The 24,527-nt window shown below is 47.0% G+C and overlaps 1 protein-coding gene across 1 annotated transcript; it reads right to left on the bottom strand.

Annotated features, from left to right (window-relative positions):
• Window positions 1-10,674: 10,674 nt before the first annotated feature.
• On the bottom strand, window positions 10,675-23,794 carry RRAGC (Ras related GTP binding C). The gene is made up of 7 exons (XM_054086612.1): window positions 23,513-23,794; window positions 18,583-18,786; window positions 17,512-17,711; window positions 16,543-16,657; window positions 15,111-15,253; window positions 14,121-14,269; window positions 10,675-12,847 (listed from the first exon to the last, which is right to left on the bottom strand). Exons 1-7 carry the CDS (start codon window positions 23,768-23,770, stop codon window positions 12,696-12,698), a joined length of 1,221 nt encoding a protein of 406 aa, XP_053942587.1. The 5' UTR covers window positions 23,771-23,794; the 3' UTR covers window positions 10,675-12,695.
• Between the last annotated feature and the right edge of the window lie 733 nt (window positions 23,795-24,527).

The following is a 24,527-nucleotide window of genomic DNA, read 5'->3' as shown; positions in this document are numbered from 1 at the left end:
GCCCAGTTCTCAGATGCTCTGCACAGTTGCCAGTCAGCTCTGAAGAGGACCTGAATTCCTCACGTATCCAAGTTTCCATTGGACAAATTCCTGAAGCACTGCCTACCAGATTCCTTGAATCTCTGCCTACCAACACTGGGTATAAGCAAACCTTCCCCTTGCTGTATTCTGCCTGAAAAATAGACTGAAATGCTTTGGTTGTTTAATGAAGTCAAGCAGCTGAATCCTTAAATCGGAATCTCAAGCCCACTATTTTCCATTTTCCCAATTTTCAGCCCTGTGTGTTTTCTCTATACGGTACAACAAAAATCAGACTCTTAAGACTGAAATCCCTGTGTCAAAATAAAGACGCGCGAGGTGACTGTTTCGAGCATCATCACTGAAGAAAAGGACAGCGTACGATGTGTCATAAGACATAAGGGATGGGAACTACGATGCTGAAGTAACAGCCTACTGTGAAAACTCACTTTTTGGCTTTTCTCAGGTCTTGGTCTTCTCCTCTTCACAGGTCTCCCATATTTCCATTTAACATCCAATTTTTGTCTCCGTATAAACGGTTACAGGCACAAGAGATCGACCTGAGAACCCATCACGCTTAAGAATACGAAGAAAAGTGAATGCTATTCAAACTCCAACAGGTTTTTAGGTATTGCCCAAGTACAATGATATGAGGCCACCAAGGATGAATACCTTTATCACAACAGAGAAGGAGTTGTGTGGCTTTCACCTTATGCCAAGACTCCGAAGCCGTTAGTAATAATAAAGGGCAGAAGCCAGTGTTCAGAATTAGGCTAACACGGTAATTCCCGTGCTGTCGCTATAATGATGGAGAGGAGCACCAGGAGAATATTTGTTCTAGTAATGCCTTTCCCGGGCTAACGGGAAAATATTCATGTTGAAAATGAACATCCTGCCCTGTCCAAGACAGAGATATATTTTACAAACCAAACCGTCAAGGGTTGCAGCCGCTCCAGAAAGACGTTTTCTCATTCCCCCCCAGAATCGAGGCTGGTAATAACGATACTAATTTTTATTATCCTAACAACAACAACAACATTTCATACCAAATAAGCTTTGGGAAGCTTTGTGCCCTCCCAGAATCGCACGAAACCCGATGGTTTTAACGTTTGATTCTGAGTCTGTCTGTCAGGAAACAAGCGCCAGCCTTCAGCAGCCGCGGCTCCCTGATTAGTCTCACAGTCACTCCGTCGCGCCATCAGCTTCGCAGCGGGATGTTCTCCTGCATCAGTGCTCCAAGCCTCTAGGCAAAGGATTCTAATAATGAGTCACAGTGCCGTGACTGAGGCCACACTTCTGCTCTGGTGAGCTGCTTGCTGAGAGGGACTGCAGGCTCCCTCATTATCATTTTACAGGCTTTTTTTTTTCCCCTCCTTCCTTCTCTCTTCTCTTTTTTTCGTTTGTTCTTTTCTATTCCTTTCCCTTCCTCCCAACGCTTGGTGCATTTCAGCAAGAGTACTTAGTGCTACCACCAGGACAGAAGCCATATGCTCGTGTTTCTAATAACCTTCTGGTGCGAGGTACTCATAAAATTCAAGATAAGCCAGAGTATGACGCGAAAGAATAATATAAGATACCATATTCCAGCACATCCTGATAAATGAGGCGTAGCCATTCGCCTTCCAACCACCACGTTTTACTTTTGCAATCTATTTGAGACCTTATAGGGACCTTCCAGTGCCTGAAGGGGCTCCAGGAAAGCTGCAGAGGGGCTGTTCACAAAGGTTTGGAGTGATAGGACTGGAGAGAGGAGATTTAGACTAGATCTTAGGAAGAAATTCTTCACCATGAGAGTGGTGAGGCCCTGGAATACATTGTCCAGGGAAGTTGTGGCTGCCCCATCCCTGGAGGTGTTCAAGGCCAGGTTGGATGGGGCTTAGAGCAACCTGATCCAGTGGGAGGTGTCCCTGCCCATGGCAGGGGGGTTGGAATTAGATGATCTTTAAGGTCCCTTCCAGCCCAAACTATTCTGTGATTAAAAATGGGAAGTGATTACACCATTAATAGCATTACGCAGAATTAGAAATAAAAGAAATAAAAAAAAAAGAGGTAACTCATTTAGCTCCACCATAGCAGCATAAAAAGACGTTTTAATTCATACAATCATACAATGGGTTGGGTTTGAAAGAAGAGATCATTTGTTGTAAGTTACCAAACTATTCTAAATCTGAATAGGGAGTTTGGAGTTTATTCCTTGAGTGAGGTTGGAAAAGACCTTCAAAGGTCATATTCCCTTACCTCTATTCTTTTGCACTGTTGGGAAAGCAAATTTCTCTAGAATTTGATGTATGTTGCTTATGCAAAAATGTAATTACGTTGTAGTTACATCTTAGGCACACACATAGTACTAATCTTCCATTTATTATTCATCCGGCTCAACAAATGCTCTGGGCAACCTGGACCAGGTCCTCTCCACTCTCAAAGGGTAACAATTCTCCCCAAAATTTCATCTCAATCTCCCCTTTTTCAGCTGAAAACCATTTCCCCTTGTGCTATCCCTGCCCTCCCTGATCCAGAGCGCCTCCCCAGCTTTCCTGGAGCCCCTTTAAGCAGTAGAAGGTGCTCTAAGGTTCCTCCTTAGAAGGTGAGAGAAGAACTTAAGCTAACAGTCATCTTAAATGAGCAGTGGTTTTGTGTCATCAGAGATCAGCACTTTACAGATACATTAAACATAACAGCATCACCCTACAGCTTCCCTAGTTTTGCAGGATTGGTGTCCTGCTCTCCCAAGTGTTTAGGAAAAAGCAATCTTTCAGAAGCTTGCACAGCAGCAGGAAAGGCACCCATCGCTTACTCCAAATCCCAACCTTTAGTCTGCACTCAGCTGAAGTCATAATTGATAGCAGAAACGTGGCAAAGAGGTGGTCCCTTAGAAAACAGCTGAAAACCACACGAAGACATCACAACTCTGCCAAAGGCTGGTTTGTACAGCGCCCAGAAATGCTGAAATTACGGAAGAAGTCTGTACGCAGTCACTCGAAGTGCCCAAAAGGGAGATAATTTTATGAGAAAAGACGGGCAGAAAGAAAAAGCAGATTAGTAGCAGAAAAAAAGGGGGTGATGCTATACAGAAAAGGGGTAATACAACAAAAAAAAGGGAGCGACGCAGAAGAGAAATGGGGCAGTACAGCACCAAATGGGGGCAAGACAGCAGAGAAATGGGACAATACAGCACCAAATGGGCACAACACAGCAGGAAAATGGGGCAATAGAGCATGAAAATGGAAAATATAGCACCGCAATGGGATGATGCAACAGATAACTGTGGCAAGACAGCACCAAAAGGGGGGCAAGACAGCACCAAAGGGGGGCAAGACAGCACCAAAGGGGGGCAAGACAGCAATGCAGCAGAAAAATGGGGCAATACAGCATCAAAATGGAAAATATAGCACCGCAATGGGATGATGCAACAGAAAACTCTGGCAATGCAGCACCAAAAGGGGGGGCAATGCAGCACCAAAAGGGGGGGCAATGCAGCACCAAAAGGGGGGCAATGCAGCAATGCAGCAGAACAATGGGGCAATACAGCATCAAAATGGAAAATATAGCACCGCAATGGGATGATGCAACAGAAAACTGTGGCAATGCAGCACCAAAAGGGGGGGCAATACAGCACCAAAAGGGGGGGCAATACAGCACCAAAAGGGGGGGCAATACAGCACCAAAAGGGGGGGGCAATACAGCACCAAAAGGGGGCAATTCAGCATGTAAATGGAAAATATAGCACCGCAATGGGATGATGCAACAGAAAACTGGGGCAATTCAGCACCAAAAGGGGGCAATTCAGCAATGCAGCAGAAAAATAGGGCAATACAGCACCGAAATGGGAGGACACAGCAGAAAAATGGGGCAATACAGCACCAAAAAGGGTAATAGAGCACCAAAATGGAACGATGCATCACCAAAAGGGGGCAATGCAGCACGAAAAGGGGGCGACACACCAAGGAAAGAGAGCAACGCACCAGAAAAGGGGGAAATACAGCAGAAAAATCAATCACTTCCCCATCTGTCTCCACCGCAGCGCTCCTCACACCGCCCGCCGAGCAGGAAAGCGCCGCACGTGCCTCTCCAGCGCGCCCTGTCGGCCCCCAAGCTCCGCCCCTTATTAGCATACGCGGCGCGCGCGCCGAGCCAGCTTTCCCGCCGCGCACGCGCAATGCCCCGCTGCGAAGGTTCTGGATGCTGCGCATGCGCAGAATTCCCTTCTGGGCCGTCCCGGGGCGGGGGGGGCGTGGCTGGGCAAGGGAAGCCGCCGCGCGCACGCATGCGCAGTCGGAGAGTGTGGGGGGTGCGGGTGTAGCATGACTCAGCGCTGGCTGTCCCAGGTAGACCTGGCAGCCCAGCTGAGGGAGGGGCAGTGACTTTTTCTGTTGCTCCTGCCCCTGAGCAGGGGTTGAGGCACAAACACACCCTAACTCGACTCTTACAATAGGAAACCTCGAATGTTTCCCCTCATGCATCTGTCCCTGGGACACAGCTGCCCCCCTAGATCCATCAACCCACAGTTGTGATCAATCTGGGCACCTCCACAACATCCTTCCCTCTCAGGTGGAGAGATGGATGTGAGGGGTGGACAATTCGGTGGATAAGAAACTGGTTGGATGGTCATATTCAGAGAGTAATGGTCAATGGCTCGAAGTCCAGATGGAGATCTGTGACAAGTGGTGTCCCTCAGGGGTCCATACTGGGACCGGTGCTGTTCAATATCTTTATCAATAATATTGACAGTGAGATCGAGGGCACCCTCAGCAGGTTTGCGGATGACCCCAAGCTGAGTGGTGTAGTTGCCACACCAGAAGCACAGGATGTCATCCAGAGGGACATGGACAGGCTGGAGAAGTGGGGCTGGAAGAACCTCATGAGGTTCAGCCAGGCCAAGCACAAGGTCCTGCACCGAGGTTGGGGCAATCCACAGTTTCAGTACAAGATGGGGGATGATGTGATTGAGAGCAGCTCTGAGGAGAAGGACTTGGGGTGATGGTTGATGAGAAGCTCGACACGAGCCGGCAATGTGCGCTCACAGCCCAGAAACCAACCGTGTCCTGGGCTGCATCCAAAGCAGCGTGGGCAGCAGGGAGGGAGGGGATTCTGCCCCTCTGTTCCTCTCTGGGGAGACCTCAGCTGGAGGATTGTGTCCAATTCTGCAATCTTGACCAGAAGAAGGAGATGGAGCTGTTGGAACAGGTCCAGAGGAGCCTACAAAGATGATTTGAGGGCTGGAGCACCTTCCCTATGAGGACAAGCTGAGAGAGTTGGGGTTGTTCAGCCTGGAGAAGAGGAGGCTCCCAGGAGATCTTATAGTGACCTTCCAGTACCTGAAGGGGCTCCAGGAAAGCTGGAGAGGGGCTGTTCACAAAGGCTTGTGGGGATGGGACGAGGGGTGATGAGTATAAACTGGAGAGGGGCAGATTTAGACTGGACATAAGGAGGAATTTCTTCACCATGACAGTGGTAAGGTGCTGGTACAGGTTGCCCAGAGCAGTGGTGGCTGCCCCATTCCTGGAGATGTTCAAGGCCAGGTTGGATGGGGCCTTGGAGCAACTGGATCCCGTGGGAGGTGTCCCTGCCCATGGAACTGGATGGGCTTTGACATCCCTTCCTACCCAAACCATTGAGAACCAAGCAACACTGATTGGAAATATATTTAAATTAGGCAGCCCTGAGCATTCTATAAAAACAAATAACTTGATAAAGTCAAAGGTAAACCTCATTATGAGTTTTTCTTAACCTCGGAAGATGCTTATTTGGCTTTTGATGTGAGTCGAACATTTATCCTCCTCCTGCTACTTGAGAAGCTGTGACCTAATTGCACTGGATTTCCTCTGTATTTAACTTTTTGTCCCTAAGAGAGCTCTGTGGTGCAGTGCTGTGTAAAATTACAGTTAACTTATTCACTAACAGATTCAAGTGTTCTTTAAGACTGATGTGCTGTGAGCCATTATGGGCTAAGCCGAGTTGACAGACTCTATTAAAGCACAGTGCTGTCATGGAAATTGTGATCTTAACACAAGTGCATGTGACGGATACCAATTACTTTGCTCTTTTTCATCAAAAGCCTGTGTGACATAGAAGTTATTATGAATGACTGACGAGATCACTGAACGCTTTACATCATGACTTTCAAACATGATTCATCCTCTATCAGGGAGTAAGGATAACTACTTATCTATCACATTATGACCTGGTGGTACGGAGGGGAGGCAGAGCAGCCTCATCACCTCCTAACCAAAGTTATATCAGACTGTGCTAATTGTCACAGGCACTGGCATCTTTCTTTATGACAGTAGAAGGATGCTTAATAATCTTAACATCTCTCCTTTAGAAGCATTAACTTATTCGAAGAGGCTTTTCCAGAAAGCAATTATTTTAATCAATGCTAAATTCTATAAGTTATCGCCCCCTAAAAAATGTCTTTTAAGCAATTAACCAGGCAGTTGTTTCTAAACACCCTAAGATTGGTGCTGCAATTAAAGGGAGGGCACTGCTTATTCAGTGTGTCGCTTAGAATAGAATGGAATCATAAAATGGTTTGGGTTGGAAGGGACCTTGAAGATCATCCAGTTCCACCCCCTGCCATGGGCAGGGACACCTCCCACTGGATCAGCTTGCTCCAAGCCCAATCCAGCCTGGCCTGGAACACCTCCAGGCATGGGGCAGCCACAGCTCTGGGCAACCTGGGCCAGTGTCTCACCACTCTCAGAGTGAAGAAATTCCTCCTTATGTCCAGTCTAAATCTGCCCCTCTCTACAATACTCTCTCTAGACAATACTCTATATTAAAGTTTGTTGTGAAGACGTAGTTCACCCAAGTACAGATGTGCTAAATGAAGCCAGAAATCTTTTGGCAAAAAAAAAAGGTAAAAATATAAATAAAAACATATTAAAAACCTTCTTGTACACTCTCTGCTCTAACTCATTAGATACTGCAAGAACATTCCCTCCATATCTTTACTCCACACACACTTGTGGCTATAGTTCAAAGCAACTTCCAGTACCTGAAGGGGATGCAAGAAAGCTGGAGAGGGGCTGTTTACAAAGGCTTGTGGGGACAGGACGAGGGGCAATGAGTATAAACTGGAGAGGGGCAGATTTAGACTGGACATAAGGAGGAATTTCTACAATATGAGAGTGGTGAGGCACTGGAACAGGTTGCCCAGGGAAGCTGTGGCTGCCCCATCCCTGGAGGTGTTCCAGGCCAGGTTGGATGGGCCTTGGGCAGCCTGAGCCAGTGGGAGGTGTCCCTGCCCATGGCAGGGGGTTTGGAACTGGATGATCTTTAAGGTCCTTCCAACCCAAACTATTCTATGATTCTATCTCAGCATTTTGCTCATAAACGCTTAAGTCCATTGCAAAACTCTAAAGACTGACTATTTAAATAAACTATCTCCCTTAAGTTCCACCAGACTCTCTTTGTGCTACAGACTCTTTAAAAGAGAACAAGACAGCCATCTAGAGGGGAAGAAAAATAAATTCTCTTTAGGTCACAAGGGACCATTGACTGACCCGTTCGCTCACAGTAAGGCAGGAAAAATCCCAGACAAATAGATGTGAATCGAAGCGAAAAGTATCCTCATTCCTGTAACCCAGCAGAAAGTTTATATTTACTTGGTATTTCAACAAAACTCACTTAATAACCATGAACCTCAAAGCCCATCCAGTTCCGTCCCTGCAGGGACACCTTCTAAGCTCCATCCAACCTGGCCTTGAAGACCTCCAGGGATGGGACAGCCACCACTTCCCTGGGCAGCCTGGGCCAGGGCCTCACCACTCACATGGTGAAGAAATTCTGGCCCTGGCCCAGGTTGCCCAGAGCAGCGGTGGCTGCCCCATCCCTGGAGGTCTTCAAGGCCAGGTTGGATGGGGCTTGGAGCAACCAGATCCCATTGAAGGTGTCCCTGCCCATGGCATGGGGCGGAACTGGATGGGCTTTGAGGTCCCATCCAATCCAAACTATTCTATGATTCTATCCCCCAGATTTCTGCATGAACCTGAGACATTTCACACCTTCCTTTTATTTCATATCCAACACGAACTGCGGGTGGGCCACTAACTGCCACTAGCAAGAAATAATCTTCGAATTAAACCCAAAAGTGTTCTTTAAAAGATCCTTTACACTGGTCTTCTAATAATGCCCTCTTCCCTCATTTTGCAATGGTTTAAACCAGCTTTTTGAACATTGGTATAGCTATAATAAGCAAAACACCTCCTCCTAACCCCATTATGATGAAAGCTTTAAATTTTATTATTCATTTTTAATGGGAAGAAGTTAAACACCCTCAGGAACCATAAAAGGTAGAGGTTTGATCTGTCAGCTAACAGAAGGTTGCTAGAGTCATGCCTTCAGCAGACAGTCTGACAAAGGATATACTTTGTACTTGGATGACAAGAGACAGACAGATTTTGCCTGTTATTACTGCTAAAAAATCACACTCATCCCTCTCATGGTGAAGGAATTCCTCCTTGCGTTCAGTTTAACTCTGCCCCTCTCCAGTTTACACCCGTTGCCCCTCGTCCTATCACCACAAACCTTTGTAAACAGTTCCTCCCCAGCTTTCTCATAGCCCCTTCAGGTACTGGAAGGTCTCGTTAACACTTAGATCATCCCACACAACGGTGGCATTTTCTGTTCATCACTCCTTCATTCAAAATTGCAATATAACCCCTGCTCCACACAGGGTGATTTTCCAACAGCCACTACATCGATATTTGCATCAAATACAATCAAAGCTATTGGAAAAAAGGACCAGAGTGGGGGAAGACTCCAAATCACATCCCCTTCCAGGTCAAAGTCTGCCTGCCTTAGCACCTGGGTGAACTTCAAATGAGATTTCAAGACCTGAGGAGTGACTGCAGCAGCTCAGAAGGCGGCTCTAAAGAACAACTGCTATCAGCCTGGGAGCACGTATTTATCTCGGTTCCAGCTAGAGGCACGTGACACGGGACAGACGCTGGCCTTGAGACACTTGGGATCAGAACCGTGACATCTAGAGGCTCACAGAGTCTTTAAAGAGCGAATGTGTTTATGGGAAAGCAAGATTTTTTTTTCCTTGCTTTCAATGGTAATCAAAATTATCAGTCGCTCAAAACACGATTATAGGCTTTAAATAAAAATATTTCCTCTTTGCTTTGCTTTTACAGATTTCAAAGCAGCAGTTTAGCAGAAAAACATTGGGGAGGGAAGAGGAGAGAAGGGGGTGGGGATGGACACAACGTTAACAATAAAAACTCTTGTTGTGAAAATCAAAGTCAGAAGGGAGATGTGGACAGACTGGGATTGCTTCTCCCAAGATAAGGAAGAAAATAGGATATTAAAGAACCCACTGCTGTCTAGTTTACACATTTGCTACTTGTTAATCAAGGAAAATCCTACCTTAGGATGCAGTAGGCTTCAGAAGAAGAGTTTGTTCACATCCAGAGGATTCCATTATGAGTGCGAAGTGTGCAACTTCAGACATTTGCAGTTGCCTCCTGCATTTTTCTAACCTCCTCTTTAAGCACAGATTTATCTTAATTGGTCCTTTTCCTTCTGAGCAGTCCCGCCTGCTGCTCTTCACTTTCCCCACCAGGTGTCTGAGGGGTAAATCAGGATAATTAGTTCTCAATTACCAAGCTGATTGCTGGGAAAAGGGACATTATCTAAGGCCAAAAAAAAAAAGCAGGATGGGAAACGAGTGTCTTTAACCTAACACAGAAATAAAGGACAAAAAGAAAGAGGGCAGTCAGAACAATCTTTCATCCTCCATCAAGTCCAGCAAACATGGTCATCCTCCCTGCTACCAAAGACCAATCAGTTGCTCATAAACCTAATTGGCAAGCCTAATTAGTAACAGTGAAATACCCAGCAGCATTCAGTGACTTCAGGAATCCAAAGAACATCAGCAACCACTCTATCATCACCATCAGTCCAAGAGGGAAGGCAGTAAACCAGCCTTCAGGAGGTTTCACCAGCCCAGAACCTGTTTGCTCTGTACCAGACTACAAAAAAGCCTTCACGGATTTGGTCTGGCTCAGCTTGGATGGATTTATTCACACTGGCTGTGAATGTACTCCTCTGGGATTTTGTGCTTATGTTGTGAAAATATCTCAGCTAAATAAACGGCCACAAGAAAAAGACAGGAAATATATTTGCACACGGTAAGTGTTATTGTATAATCCAGGCTAGAACTTAGAGGAGGTAGAGAGAAGAAATGTTCTCCTGTGAGGGTGGGGAGGCCCTGGCCCAGGTTGCCCAGAGCAGTGGTGGCTGCCCCATCCCTGGACGAGTTTAAGGCCAGGTTGGATGGGGCTTGGAGCCCCTGATCCAGTGGGAGGTGTCCCTGCCTGTGACAGGGGGTAGGACTGGATGGGGTTTAAGGTCCCTTCCAACCCAAACGCTTCCATGACAGCACACAGACACCACCTTCTATTGCTCTGCCCTCTCTTTTCAGGCTTGGCCTTGCCCCGATTGCCCTCTGGAAACCTGGTCAGCGATCAGAAGCCATCTACTGCCAGACACCTCGATGCTGAAAGCAGAATTTCAGACCACAGCCTAAGGCTCACCATTAATGAGAGCAAAAGAACATGTTGCACCATCATTTACACACCTTTAAAGTCTGAAGTCACCTTCTGAAAACCAAGTATTTAGTTCAGAGTCAGTTTTTAATTGAGAGGAAAGCTGCGATTACCTGAAACTTTTAAAGCCTCACAGGAGAAGTGGTATTTAACTTTTAAAAGAAATACAGTGAGGATAACACAGCTTTTTAAGATTTGCTGCACCGCCCAGGCCTTTGTAGACTTTTGTTGAAGTTTCATCCTCCAACAGAAACAACAGCATTACAGTTCGACCTTTTTTCCTTTTATTAGCACAAAATCATGTAGAGTGAAGACAGAGAGGAATGTACACATGTACTTAGAACATGGAAAACTCGTTGCACGAATGGGAATGATTTCTTCCTTCCTATGATCTTGCCAATCACTTCTCCTCTCACCGTGAGTGAACACCAGGACAGAGCTTACAAGCTGCAAACTCCGTCTTATAAGCCCACAGCACCTTAAAAAAAACCCTTGCAGTTCCATTACCGAAAAGGAGCTCAGAATTCCAGCTGCTATTAAGAGAACTGGACTAGAGCACTTGAATTTCTAAGTCCCCTGCTGCCTGTGGTGCCTTTTGGAGCGGATCCTTTATGTTTTTAGTATCATACGACATATTTAAAACAAAAAGAAAAACATTTACACAGTATGTGCGTACACCCTAATGTTAACGCATGTATATTCATTTGTACATAACTGAATGAAAATCCATTCTATAAGCCCAGAAGCAATCCCGTGGTTATTTCTGACCACATAAATACAGCGGTTTTGGAGATCGCTTACAGTCACGAATCTTCCTGCAGAAACTTTGATAGTGGCACTTGTATCGTCGGTTGGTCCAGTGGCTTCGCAATACCTACACACACACAGGGACAGGTAGAAAGAGGTGAGATCTTTACGGGCCGGGAGCTGAGCTTACTGCGTAGCAAGGCTGATGTACAGTGTGACATCTGCAGCAATAATACCAATAAATTAGATTAAAATAATTCAGATATACTTCCCGGAGGATGAAAGCCAGCATTCGCAAAATCAGCAATTAGGCCATTCTATTCAGATTGCACGGCAACAAACGAGGTGTTTGCCAGAATCAACGCACTTTCAATATTCAGTATCATTAGCAGGTTGTGGCACATTGATATTTAATTGCCGTGCAAAGTTAGTGCCCTCAGATTCTCCTAGGAATCGTCTCAATTCTCAGTCAAGAGGGCAGAGTGAGATCCACCACCAAAGTCATTCCTTCGGCTGGGAATAGCTGAAAGTGGTTGCTTTATTCCAAGAGATGGCAGACATTTCAGCTTAGCGAGCCATGCGGTTGTTTTGTGAACAGGATTAATCACACAGATTTATGACATCCGTGCTTTTGCCAAAGAGAGCAGGTAGTTTATTTCTGGTTTTACCGCTTCCCTTCCATCCGAGGGGGCACACCAAGGAGCGCGGTCTGAAAGCAAAGTAGCACGATCTCTTAAAACGAAGCTCCAGGTCAGCTCTCCGAACAAACACAGAATCACTAGAACAGAGCTCTACCTCGCATCCACGCAACAAGGACAGAATTCAAGGGAGGACTCTGAGCACACCGCGAGAGCAGGAATTACCTTATGGAATGATTTGTGAGACCAGCCTCACCAAACAAAAAGCCTGAGGTTCACAAGCCAAAATAATAACACTGCCTTTTTTTTTTTTCGTTTGTTTTTGCATGACAAAAGGGAAAACGTAAGCAAAAGTGGAGATTCTGATATTCTACAGATCGATAAAAAACACAGTTGAGCAAGTGACCGACCATTCAGTGTTTCACGCAAAACTCAACTCAATCATTTGTAAGTTGTGACCGGGCAATCAGTCAGAGGCAGACTGTTAAAATAGGACTCCAAACTGAAAAACCACCGCGCTTGCGATTAAAGCTGACTTCAAACCGGCATTTCTAACTCCGGGGGCCTCAAAGTGTCGTTACAGTAGTTTCGGTTGTCCGACATGAGTTACGAGCTGCTGTTCCACAGTTAGCGCCACTCTTCTCCTGTGAAACATATTCAGGCTTTCAGACTACTCTCCTCTTGTTCCACAAAACTCCGGAGTGAAGAGCTGACAAGTCTATCCAACGTCCTTCATTTGGCTTTAGACCGCGTTCCTAGGCGTGCCATTGTGAGTCACTGCTTTCATATTTGAGGTGCTGGATTGATGGTTGCAGATTCTGTGGGAGGCAACGCCTACTTCAAAGACTTCATGAATGGCTTTGCGGAAGCAATGAAAATTGTAGTCTATCAGACCTGCCGAGGAGAAGGGGAGGAAGAGGCAAAACTGGGCTCAGCTTGGCACGCGTACGTAATCAACAGGGCTTCACAATAAATACAACATGTTTCATTTAGCCAATAGCTTTTTCCTACTTATTTTACTCTTAATTTGAATTCAGAAGGTTTTAACGAAGTTTTACTGATGGCTTTTTATTTAGACTGTCACAGCTTTCAGGAAAAAAAGGCACTCGTTTGGAAGGTGTGTGATGTGTATTGGGAATTAAACAGCAGGTGAGGGGATAACACAAGACTCTACTCCACAAAACCAGCGTAACCAGCACTGGAATGTTATTTTGTCACTGACACGTACCCTCACCGCGGTGAGGAGAGCTCTGAGGTTGGATACAGTACAGGTATTAAAAGAAAAAAAAACCTGCTTTTTCTTTTTAAAATGCCAAGCTAAGCACTGTCACTGCTAAATACTTCAAAATTAGAGCTGTCATTTCTACCCAGGAACATGTGAGACCATTTGTACCATCATCTCCTACAGGTTCAGACATCTACAGAGCTGGTTGGACCTACAATGTATTAAACCCTTTCTTCAAGTTTCTACCACATGCTGTACGAGATGACCACTGTTGATTTCTTCAGTCGTACGTTAACAAAACTACATCATTGCAACCCAGGACCGAGAACACAGCTACGCACAATGCGGCAGCTGCTGAGCACAACATAGCACATGACTCTGTTCTACTGATTCCACCATAACAGATGTAACAGAAGAGGCCACGTTGGCTACACAAGTCAATTTGTCAGGAGGACAGTGATTACAGGAGGTTGGATGGGGCGTTGAGGGAGAAGGGAAGGCAGAGATAGGATGAGAGGGAACGGTTTTCAGCTGAAAGAGGGGAGATTTGGTGAGATTTTAGGAAGAAATGTTCTCCTGTGAGGGTGGGGAGGCCCTGGAACAGGTTGCCCAGAGCAGTGGTGGCTGCCCCATCCCTGGAAGGGTTCAAGGCCAGGTTGGATGGGGCTTGGAGCAAACAGATCCAGTGGGAGATGTTCCTGCCCACAGCAGGGGGTGGAACTGGATGGACTTTGAGGTCCCTTCCAACCCAAACCATTTTACGATTCATGAGAATAAAAACAAGACCTCTTTATACCAGTCTCTAGGAAAGGAAAATTCCTCCCAGAAAAAAATTAAAGGAATTGTTACACAAAAATCAAGGTTACTCGTAAAGTCATATTATTGCTTTATAGTCGATAAAAAACATTAGGTAAAAGCCCTTTGATGGGGGCAGGTCCTTACCTTTGCGCTCAAAACTCTCTTCTCTAAGAATGCAAACTAATGCCAAAAACTTTGTTACTTCCTTTAAGTACAGGACTGTCGTGTTATTGAGCTTGATAATCGCCATTGACTCCTTATCGTAAGCACTTCCTGTGCCATCTTCCTTTAACCTAAGAAAGAAGGAGTTTTAACCCCAGACATAATCCAGGCATCAACATGGAACTTCCAGGCAAATCCCTGTTCAATGCAGCGAGAATGACTCACGCTGAACAGTGAGGAACCTGCAGCGCAGGTCTTGGTCCTCTCCTAAGTAAGGCCATCATCACACCCATCATCACTCGCTCCTGAAAGCCCCAAACCGAACACCACCCTGGGTTGATCCATCAGGATCAGACCGTGAAAGGCTGCAGTGTTTCCCGGCAGCACTGTGCTTCTCAGGATACATCTGCAGGTCTAAAATGTTACTGCTTCTCCAGAGCGACATCAAAAATCCACTGTGAAGTACAAATCAGCTGTAAATTGTATCAAACAAGCACTACATGCATCCCTAAGAGAAAGCTGGCAAGAGCAGAGTGGTCCTTGCAGTCCCTGCCCACGGCAGAAGGGTTGGAAACAGGGAATCTTTAAGGTCTCTTCCAACCCAAACCATTCCATGATTCGAGAAGCTGTTCTGTTTGGGTAGCGGTCAGGCTCAGAGCACGGTGACTGCACGTTACACCGACCCAGCACACCGTCAACTCCAGTTATTTGTGGGTATTAACACACCTGCACCCAAAAAGCCAAGTGAGACACAGTAGTATTTGTATTTCACATGAAACACTCCACTTTACAAATGTCAAATGGCTGTCTACGGCCATAAGCAGAGGGAAACAAACCGAGTACAAATGCTCAATACATTTGGCTTTATTCTCATCGCCTGCAGAACCACGGTGCTTTACAGCCCCATCAATAGTGTCTTACTGTTCAATTTGCCCTTATTCTACTTTTTTCCTCGGAGTATTCATCACTTACCCATATATACAGGAAACATCTATCACTACATCGATCATGTCACAGCACAGCTCGTAGGATTGCATGTCTACAGGGGAACTGTCTGTTGCGATGTAGATTTTGCTGACTACATCAAAGAGAAAAGCTTTTTCAATGCCTGAATTCTGCAGAAAGAGAAAGAATTTGGATGAATTTCCAAAATAATTCCATGTTTAAAACGTCAAGTAGATTTCACACATTTTTAAACCATTTCCTACTATTAAGAACGTAAACATAATTTAGAGGCTTGAGAAAGAATCAAGATTTAGAGCATATAGTTTATCAGTACAACACCCTTGCTGCCATCGGACATCTCAACATCACCTTCTAGATGACAGAAATAAGGCTGGAGACTCAGATGGAACTTTGTTATTTACCTGGTCATAATTAAGGTTATATTTTACTAAGTTTCTAGAACCTAAATTCAGCTATTTTCCTCTTCTGTGGTACCATTAACACCAGAAAAGCCAGATCTTCGCATCCCCCTGACGGAGCAGACTCAGAGATGGGTTATTTCACAGTAGTCTGCTGACGCTTAGATTTTACACTCGTAGTCTCTTGGCAGTTCAGTTTCTGTGAGGCAGTTGCCGTGTAGTTTAGCATGCAGAGCAAATAAAGTCAGCTTCTAAAGTCCTGACTCCACGAAGAGCATCACATTACAGGTAGGGAAAAGCGCGGAGCCAATTGTACCATCCGATCTGTAAACGAGCACCTCGGCAAAGCGCGCTTGCTCATCCAAGCGCAGAAGCCTGCTGTTGTTAACACATGCAGACTATGGGTTTCTGGCAAAGTTTAATCTCTATTTGTGCACCAGAATCATTCCTTCTTGCGTCTTCCAAGCTAGTCTGAATAGCCTTGGCAGTGTCCAGAGGACATCCGGACAACCCTTCTGACATCAGGGCCATGCTCACGGCCATAACTTCAATAAGACAGGCTACTTCAGCCTTGTCTCTAGGGTGAGATTTCACTTGATTTAAACAACACAAGAGCCAGTTTCTGTGTCACAAATAATGCAAACACTACAAGAATAAGGGCAAAAGTCTCACAGACCACACGAAATCCAGTTTAGTTCAAGGCAAAGTTCATATTATGAAAAGAGTCTCTTTCTAGTACAGCTACGTTAGACCACCAAGTGCCATAATGGACTGATCAGTGTATCGTGCTGGCAAAAAAAAACTTGTGTATCAACAGTTATCAACTGTGTTTTGTCAGCGTTTAGAGAACCAGGCACAAGGCAGGCACCAGTACAATTCAGCTCAGGTAAAGAGCTGCTAACAGAGCCAACCAGGCCAGGGTACACCCACAAACACAACCCAAACCCTCCATGGGCAGACCTGACCAGCGTTCCTTAGCACAAGGATTTGCTTTACCATCCCCTGTATTTCATTTGAAGTTCTGTTAGATTAACACTTACTGATATAAAGATATTTAGTAGATTTTCCAGCGTTGGCAGTTGCGGAATGAGCTTCTGTACCACTTTACTGAAGGCTTCAAATATTGAATGGTCATAGATACTGGTCAAATAAAAGCTGAGGTAAGGAGGAAGGGAAAAGGAAGAAAGAGTAAAGATTCAGAACTGTTTCAGAATTGCAATAAAAATGTTAAATGTTCAAGAAATGTTAACATTCAGGGCTGATGATTTCACTGGGATGCCTTTATCACAAATGCACCTGGCCACTGCACCAAGAACCTTGTTTCTGAGTGAACCGAGTAAGCATGGAACAGACTTTGCGTCCCCAGAACATAGGAGAAAAGAGAGAAGAATTTGAACGTGCTTTCACAACACACTTAGCCTACAGAACACTCATCACAAAGGCTCTAAATGCTTGACTAGATTTCTTCGAGTCCCGTTCCTAGCCTTCCACTTTGTTCATGCTAAAACTGGCAATGCTTAAAAGCTCCATGAGAACTGAAATAGCAGTAAAACCAGAGAAAAGATAATTCGTTTAAAAGGTGTTGGTAGAAGTCACCTTAAAGACGAGCCAAATGTGAAAAAGAGACTAAGTCTTTAAACTAAATCAGGCTGAAAAGCCAGCACCAGTCAGACTAGAACACAGGCACCTTCCCCTCCCCTGTCCCTCCAGGCCAAACGTACAAATTCAGCCTGTTGCGCTGAACAAAAAGGATGCAGAAAAACCTTGAATTATCAACAAGTTTATGAATAAATCGGTTGATTGGAATCCAACCCAGCAGCATGAATTACCTGAGTCAGCCTAGCACCCGAGGCTTGGCCATAAACTCTGTGTGTATTTTGTCAAAAGAGTTCGGGCAATATTAAGAAATAAGGCCTTATTCCAGTCTCTCCACTACTGCTTCTCAAAGCCGTCAGTCTGTCTGCATATCAGCAACAGTAGAATCACACGTGCCAGAATTGTTAACTCACCTAAGGTGCAGTTTCTCAAGCCCAGCATCCGTAAGGTCATCGTTAGCCCTCTGGTGAATATCCCTCTGCGTTTCTATTTTATGGTCATCCGATAAACCATCAACTTTATGAATAAAAACTTCAAAGTTCATTTCTGGGTTGACCTTGTAGGCTTTCGAAACTGTAATGTGGAGTCTTGTTAGCGCTTCCATGTAGTCATCCTGTAAATCAGTTTTGGCAGGAATGAATGACAAGGCTTTAACCTCCATAACTTTTCCATTCTGCACAAGGACAAAAATATTTCAGCGCAAGAACTTTACTTCCATAACTAAACAGAAGTATGGGAGAAGAGAAAACGTGGGAGCGTCAGAAATCCAAGCAGCTTAGGTTCTGTCATGTAAATTATGTTGCATTAGCTACACAAGGCTCAGCTTGGAGCCCACCCTTCGGACAAAAAGGCATCTTACACTTCAAGTCCAGCAAAAGGTGACAGCGATCTCCAAACTGGTCCTAATAACCAGATCATCTCCCTTGGTGCAATCTCTATGTTTATTAGAAGCTACCAGATACCCAATGGTACTCGAAACTGTGGTCAGCAAGTTGCTGTTACTAAACAAACTCCATAGCCAAGAGAAGAGGGATGGAATCATTCAGACCACCTGACACAGCAGGTTCCCACTTTTATTGTGGAACAGGTAAGCTCGGAGCACTCACTCCTTCCCACTCTCTACTGGAAGGGTCATCGGACCCTGGAAGAGGCTCTCCAGGGGGGTGGTGGAGTCCCCATCCCTGGAGGGATTTAAAGGACGGGAAGACGAGGTGCTCAGAGACACAGTTTAGTGGCAGGTAGGAATGGTTGGACTCGATGATCCAAGAGGTCTTTTCCAACCAAGTGATTCTATAATTCTATGAAGCGTACATGCCGGTCACTTCACCAAACTAAAAACCACACAGCAAAGGTTAGATTGCCAATGCATCCTTTCATACAGAACAGATGCTTTATGAACTAAAGATATAAATTACCAGCTTCTCGACCATTCCTCTTGCACGCAAAGCAAAAAGAAAACTTCCTTGCGATTCTGAGTGTATTACCTGAGCATCAATAACATATATGAGAGCCCCTGTTCCTCTGAAGATCATCTCGTAATCAAACGTTGGATCAAAAAAGTCCATCTGTCCAGGAAAATCCCATATTTGGAAATTCACAAACGAACTGTTGGAAATATCATCTTTGTAGATCTTGTTGGTGCTTTCCAAGAACAGAGTCTCATTGGGAGACATTTTGTGAAACACCACCTGTTAAAAGAACACAAATAAAGTCTCGTTTTTATCATATTAGAGGTGATGGGTAAAAGTTCGGTAATTTGAACCGTACAGACAGGTTTGTCCACTCTGAAGTGCGGAGTTTCCTTTTGATAAACAGACACTGTCCTGTCCCAGCAACGGGAATCACCAACCCTCGGCCAGAACTAAGCAGGCAAATACAGGAAAACCTTGTCACAAGCCCTAAAACCTTTTCACCACTGCCTAAAGATACAGACATCCCTGTTACTCCCTCTGCCTTGCAAGTCCAGTCCAGTACTTTCAAATTCTGCTCTATCAGCTAATTCAGATCTGGTACAAAGCCACTGTGTTCACTAAGCAACTGCAAACTTTTAAGAACTGTTCCTTTCCAGTCTTAGAAATCCCTAAAGGAAATTTTGCTCTTAGCCTGGTGTCAAGTGTGATGACACAATATAATGGGGCTGTTTCTAAACTACAATAAAAGCGTACAAAAACACCACCTCGGTTTGAGACACGCAAAAAGTTCGGTAGTCGACCTTCTATTAATTACATTTGCTGACGTTCTCCTTTTAAGAACCCTAAATAAACGATGAAAGCTTTCACACTAGCAACAAAAATCACACTTAATGCCAATACTCAAAAAGCTCGACTGGGATTTTCGCCCTGCCCTGAACAAACAGAACCAGCACAGAGGCCCACAGCAAAGCAGCGGCCGCAAAAGCGAGCAGCTCCAACAGGAACACTGCACTAAAGCATCTCATCCATCCACTACAGACGTGAGGTGGTGGAACGCTTGGACTGCAAAAAGAAAGATGTTTCACACAGTTACAGAATTCATCTGTCATGAAAGAGATCTGCTGCAACAATTGCTCTTAGACAAACAACTCCACACCCAGTGCAGTTAATGGATTGCTTGGGTAGGTTCAAAGTAAATGTCAGCTGAGATTTTTAAGACCAAAGGAAAAAAAATTCAGTTCCTCAAGTCAAATGTTTGAGGAAGGCAGGATCAAAATGAAGTTTTAAACAGCAGGACACGTGTATGGAAAAGTAAAAGCAGTTCTGTGATGCATTTCAATGACCAGGAATTCCTCTGAGCTTGAAGCACAGTTAGAAAGAATTCTGAAATCAATTTTCTTTCTTCGGAACTTGGCGTTTCCCACAGGGAGCAGGACAGAATGAGTGAATCCAGTTTAAAGCAGATGAGTCCCTGGCAAACAAAGCTATAACCCCCCTCTTCCCTCCTTCCCCAAGCAGTGTCTTTCATCAGACTGCTGTTCCCCATGTGTTTTTCACATTAACAGGGGAACCAGGACACAGTTTTGACCAAACTCCGTTTCTATCACCCAGCATCCACCTCCACTCTTACTTGATTTAAACATCTTCAACAAAGCAGATCAAAAGGCTGTGGAAGCATCCGATGGGAAGCACACAGCTACTGTTGATGCCAAGCAACTGTGACAGGCGGATGCAGGCAGAGCGGACAAAGCTAGTAAAATCCAATGAATCTGCCAAGTTTTCTCATTATGACTTCTACCATTCCCAAGCATTCCTTGTGCACCTTCAACATCCAATGGCCTCCTTGGCTTTCTGGCAGGCTTCCTGCTTTTTACCATATTTGAAGAACTTTTTTCACTGTCAGCCTAAGCATTCATTCACATTTCTATTTATTCCTCTGAATTTCCCATTCACATCTGACCTGCCACAGTCTCCAAGTTTTCAGGAATGGGTTTTGATTCCCTTATGAGCCAAACTTTTCTCTACAACTTCTCCACAGCAACATTTGGTGTTGTCTCTGAGTTGGAGCAGTTAAGCTGTGCTCTGATGCAGTACTGAGTAGCGGGTGGAAGGGCAGGGGGGTTGCAACTGGATGATCTTGAAGGACCCTTCCAACCCAAACCATTCTGTGATCCTATGATTTCCGAACCCCCTCCATGCTTTTGGACTGCCCTTTCCTTTGGGTTTGTTGTTTGTTTTTTTTCAACTCACACTTTCTGTCTCAATTTTCAAGCAGTTACCCTTCCTTGGATCAGCGAGCTGGATTTGTCCGACTCATTCATTCCCACTACCTTCAACTTTGAATGGACTCCTCAGGGAACCGTGTGTCTGGGGTTGGTTTTTCACAAACCAGAGAAGAGGCACACTCAGAGTTTCACTTCCACCTGAAACTCCGGCCTCATTTATACCAACAAAACTTTCCCAGACCACCAAACAACAATGCCATACATGGGGTGATAGGTGTGACTTCCACAACATCCGGACTCCAACAGCTCATGACTAAGACACAAAACACCTTACAGGGTACACTGCAGCAACACCTGCAAAGATATCTAATCCAGGAACTGGATGTGGCTGAAAGAGTAACAAATCCAGGATAGTTTCCCTTTTTTTTTGACACTTTGTCTACAAACAGGAGTAACTGCTTTGCTTCTCTACATAGAGCCCTGACAGAAATCATTGAAGGATTCCACACTTACATTGGAACAAAGTTTGAGGTCCAGAGCTCGAGAAGGATCACATTCCTCTTGCAACACCTTCCCATAAAACTAGCACCAAGAAACTTCCTAACAGGGACAGCAAATACAAAAGTTGCACTGAGGAAGATGGATCATTCTTAGCGCTGCACTTCTCCTGAACTCCATAAAACAGTCAGTTTTGTCTAATTTTTAAGAACTACAAGCAGCTTCACAAAGCTAACAATAAACCTTCCGCACTGAAATAAAGTGTTCACAGAATCACCAGGTTGGAAAGGACCCACTGGATCATCGAGTCCAACCATTCCTAACACTCCCTAAACCATGTCCCTCAGCACTTCATCCACCCGTTCCTTAAACACCTCCAGGGAAGGCGACTCGACCCCCTCCCTGGGCAGCTGTTCCAGTGCCGATGACTCTTTCTGTGAAGAATTTTTTTCTGATATCCAACCTGAACCTCCCCTGACGGAGCTTCAGGCCATTCCCTCTTGTCCTGTCCCCCGTCACTTGGGAGAAGAGCCCAACTCCCTCCTCTCCACAACCTCCTTTTAGGTAGCTGTAGAGAGTAATAAGGTCTCCCCTCAGCCTCCTCTTCTCCAGGCTAAACAATTTTATTGTTTTATTTCCTCCTTGGCCAGCGACTCTCATTTGCTTGGTCTAGCACAAAAAAAAAAGGGGGAGGCTGCTTTATCTTTGCTTCTAAAGCAAAGCAGAGCGTGCCTTTCTGCAGAACCACGCAGAATGTTTTTCACGCAAAAGCAGAAGCCTTTCTCAAAGGCTCAGAAGGCAGAAGAGCAGCCCAGTCTCCCTCCAGCTGGTTAACCACACCAAACACCTGCACCGCCCACGGGACTTTCACATCCCTAAGGAAACCCCTCGTGGCAAACTTCACAGCAGCATCTTCGCTGTTTGTTTCCGAAGCGTGAAAGTGAAGAGCAAGGCTATAAACTACTCTACGCGGCTTTTCCTCTCCAGGGCAGCTCACCAGAGCCTGGTCTGGGAAGTCTTTAGGCAGGAGCTTCCCTTGGTTCCCACCTCATCTGCACCGCAGAGTGGAGCCAGCCCTGGCAGCGACACTGGGATAAGGGAGATAAGAGGCTGAAGACAAGCAAAAAGCGGGGTGCAGGGGGGACAGGGAAGGAGCTGGGGACAAAGAGCTGGGCGCTGGAGATAAGGCAGGAGCCAGGGGGGACAGGGAAGGAGCAGGAGGGACAGAGAAGGAGCAGCGGGGGACAGGGAAGGAGCAGGGAAGGAACTGGTGGAGAAGAAACTGGGATGCTAGGGACAAGGAAGGAACAGGACAGGGAAGGAGCCGGGGGGACAAGGGAAGAAGCCAGGAGTGGGGACAGGGAAGGAACCGGAGAGAAGAAACTGGGGCAGTGGCGACAAGGAAGGAGCCAGAGAGAAGGAAGCGGGCGCCGGGGGACAGGGAAGGAGCTGTGGGGTACAAGGGAAGGAGGAGGGCGCTGGGGGACAGGGAAGGGGTTGAGGAAAAGGAAGGAGCCAGGGGGACAAGGAGCCGGGTGCCAGGGGATAGGGAAGGGGCCCAAGGGACAGGGAACAAGGGGAGAGGGTCGGGGGAAGGGAAGGGGGACAGGGCAGGGGGAGAAGGGCAGGGGACAGGGAAGGAGCCGGGGGAGAATCATAGAATCACCAGGTTGGAAAGGACCCACTGGATCATCGAGTCCAACCATTCCTAACACTCCCTTAAACCATGTCCCTCAGCACTTCATCCACCCGTTCCTTAAACACCTCCAGGGAAGGTGACTCGACCCCCTCCCTGGGCAGCTGTTCCAGTGCCCGAGGACTCTTTCCGTGAGGAATTTTTTTCTGATATCCAGCCTAAACCTGAGGAGAAGGGAAGGCAGACAGGGAGGGACCCAGCGGAGAAGGGAAGGAGCCAGGGGAGAAGGGAAGGGGGACAGGGAAGGAGCCGGGGGAGAAGGGAAGGAGCCGGGGGAGAAGGGAAGGAGCCGGGGGAGAAGGGAAGGGGGACAGGGAAGGAGCCGGGGGAGAAGGGAAGGGGAACAGGGAAGGAGCCGGGGGAGAAGGGAAGGAGCCGGGGGAGAAGGGAAGGAGCCGGGGGAGAAGGGAAAGGGGACAGGGAAGGAGCCAGGGGAGAAAGGCAGGGACCGGGGGAGAAGGGAAGGGGGAAAGGGAAGGAGCCGGGGGAGAAGGGAAAGGGGACAGGGAAGGAGCCGGGGGAGAAGGGAAAGGGGCCGGGGAAGCAGCCGAGGAGGCGCCGTGGGACGGGGAGGTGCCCCCACCTTCTGGATGGAGGACTTGCCGCTGCGGCGCAGCCCCATCAGCAGGATCCGCGGCTTGGAGTCCGCTCCGCCCGCGCCGCCGCCAGGCCCCCCCGCGCCCCCGCCGGGCCCGCCGGGCCCCGGGCCGCCCTCCAGCTCCGCCTCCTCTTCCTCCTCCCCGTAGCCGAAGTCCTTAGGGAAGGAGTCGGAGGCGCCGAAGCTGCCCCCGACCAGCGCCGGTTCCTCGGCCGCACCCGCCGCGCCGAACTGCAGCGCCATGGCCGCCCGCGCCCCTCCCGGCCCGGCCCGGCGCTCCTCGCGTCCCATTGGCTGGAGACCAGCGCCGCTCGCTTCCCATTGGCTGAATCTCGGAGCTGCTCGCAGGCGATTGGCTGGCGGCAAGAGCCGCTCGCACGCGATTGGCTGGAGACAGGCGCTCCGCACGCTCATTGGCCGAAGGGGGAATAGGGCAGGGTGGGACCGGTCAGCAGACGAGGATCACATGACCGCGCGCGGCACGTGAGCGGGGGGGGGGGAGGAAGGAAGAGGAGGAGGAGGAGCCGCGTCCAGAGGGGCCATTAGGGCCGAGGGGAGGGCTGTGACCGTGAGGGGCACTGCGGGGAGGAGCCACAGCCCCTGAGGAGCTGTCAGTGCCTGTGGGAGAGCTGTGGCCATGAGAGCAACTCCATGGAGGAGCCACATCCATAGAGGAGCTGTCAGCATCCATGGAAGAGCCGTGGCCGTAAGAACCATATCCATGGAAGAGCTACATCCATACAGGAGCTGTCAGCGCCCAGGGGAGAGCCGTGGCCGTAAGAACCATGTCCATGGAAGAGCCACATCCATACAGGAGCAGTCAGCATCCATGGAAGAGCCACATCCATACAGGAGCAGTCAGCATCCATGGAAGAGCCATGGCCGTAAGAACCATGTCCATGGAAGAGCTACATCCATACAGGAGCTGTCAGCATCCATGGAAGAGCTACATCCATACAGGAGCTGTCAGCATCCATGGAAGAGCTACATCCATACAGGA

Source organism: Cuculus canorus, chromosome 22, assembly GCF_017976375.1.
Source record: "Cuculus canorus isolate bCucCan1 chromosome 22, bCucCan1.pri, whole genome shotgun sequence".
NCBI lineage: Eukaryota > Metazoa > Chordata > Aves > Cuculiformes > Cuculidae > Cuculus > Cuculus canorus.
The sequence above is the reverse complement of the archived record's forward strand: the minus strand, read 5'-3'. Positions and strand labels throughout refer to the sequence as shown.

Bases quoted from the DNA above. Each gene is read 5' to 3' on its own strand.
- RRAGC (XM_054086612.1), bottom strand. From the start codon at position 23,770: ATGGCGCTGCAGTTCGGCGCGGCGGGTGCGGCCGAGGAACCGGCGCTG. The intron at 18,787-23,512 runs GTGGGGGCACCT...TTCTTTTAACAG, and splicing joins GCAAGTCCTCCATCCAGAAG to GTGGTGTTTCACAAAATGTC. The intron at 14,270-15,110 runs GTAAGTGATGAA...CTTCTTTCTTAG, and splicing joins GATGTTTCCTGTATATATGG to GTTAAAGGAAGATGGCACAG.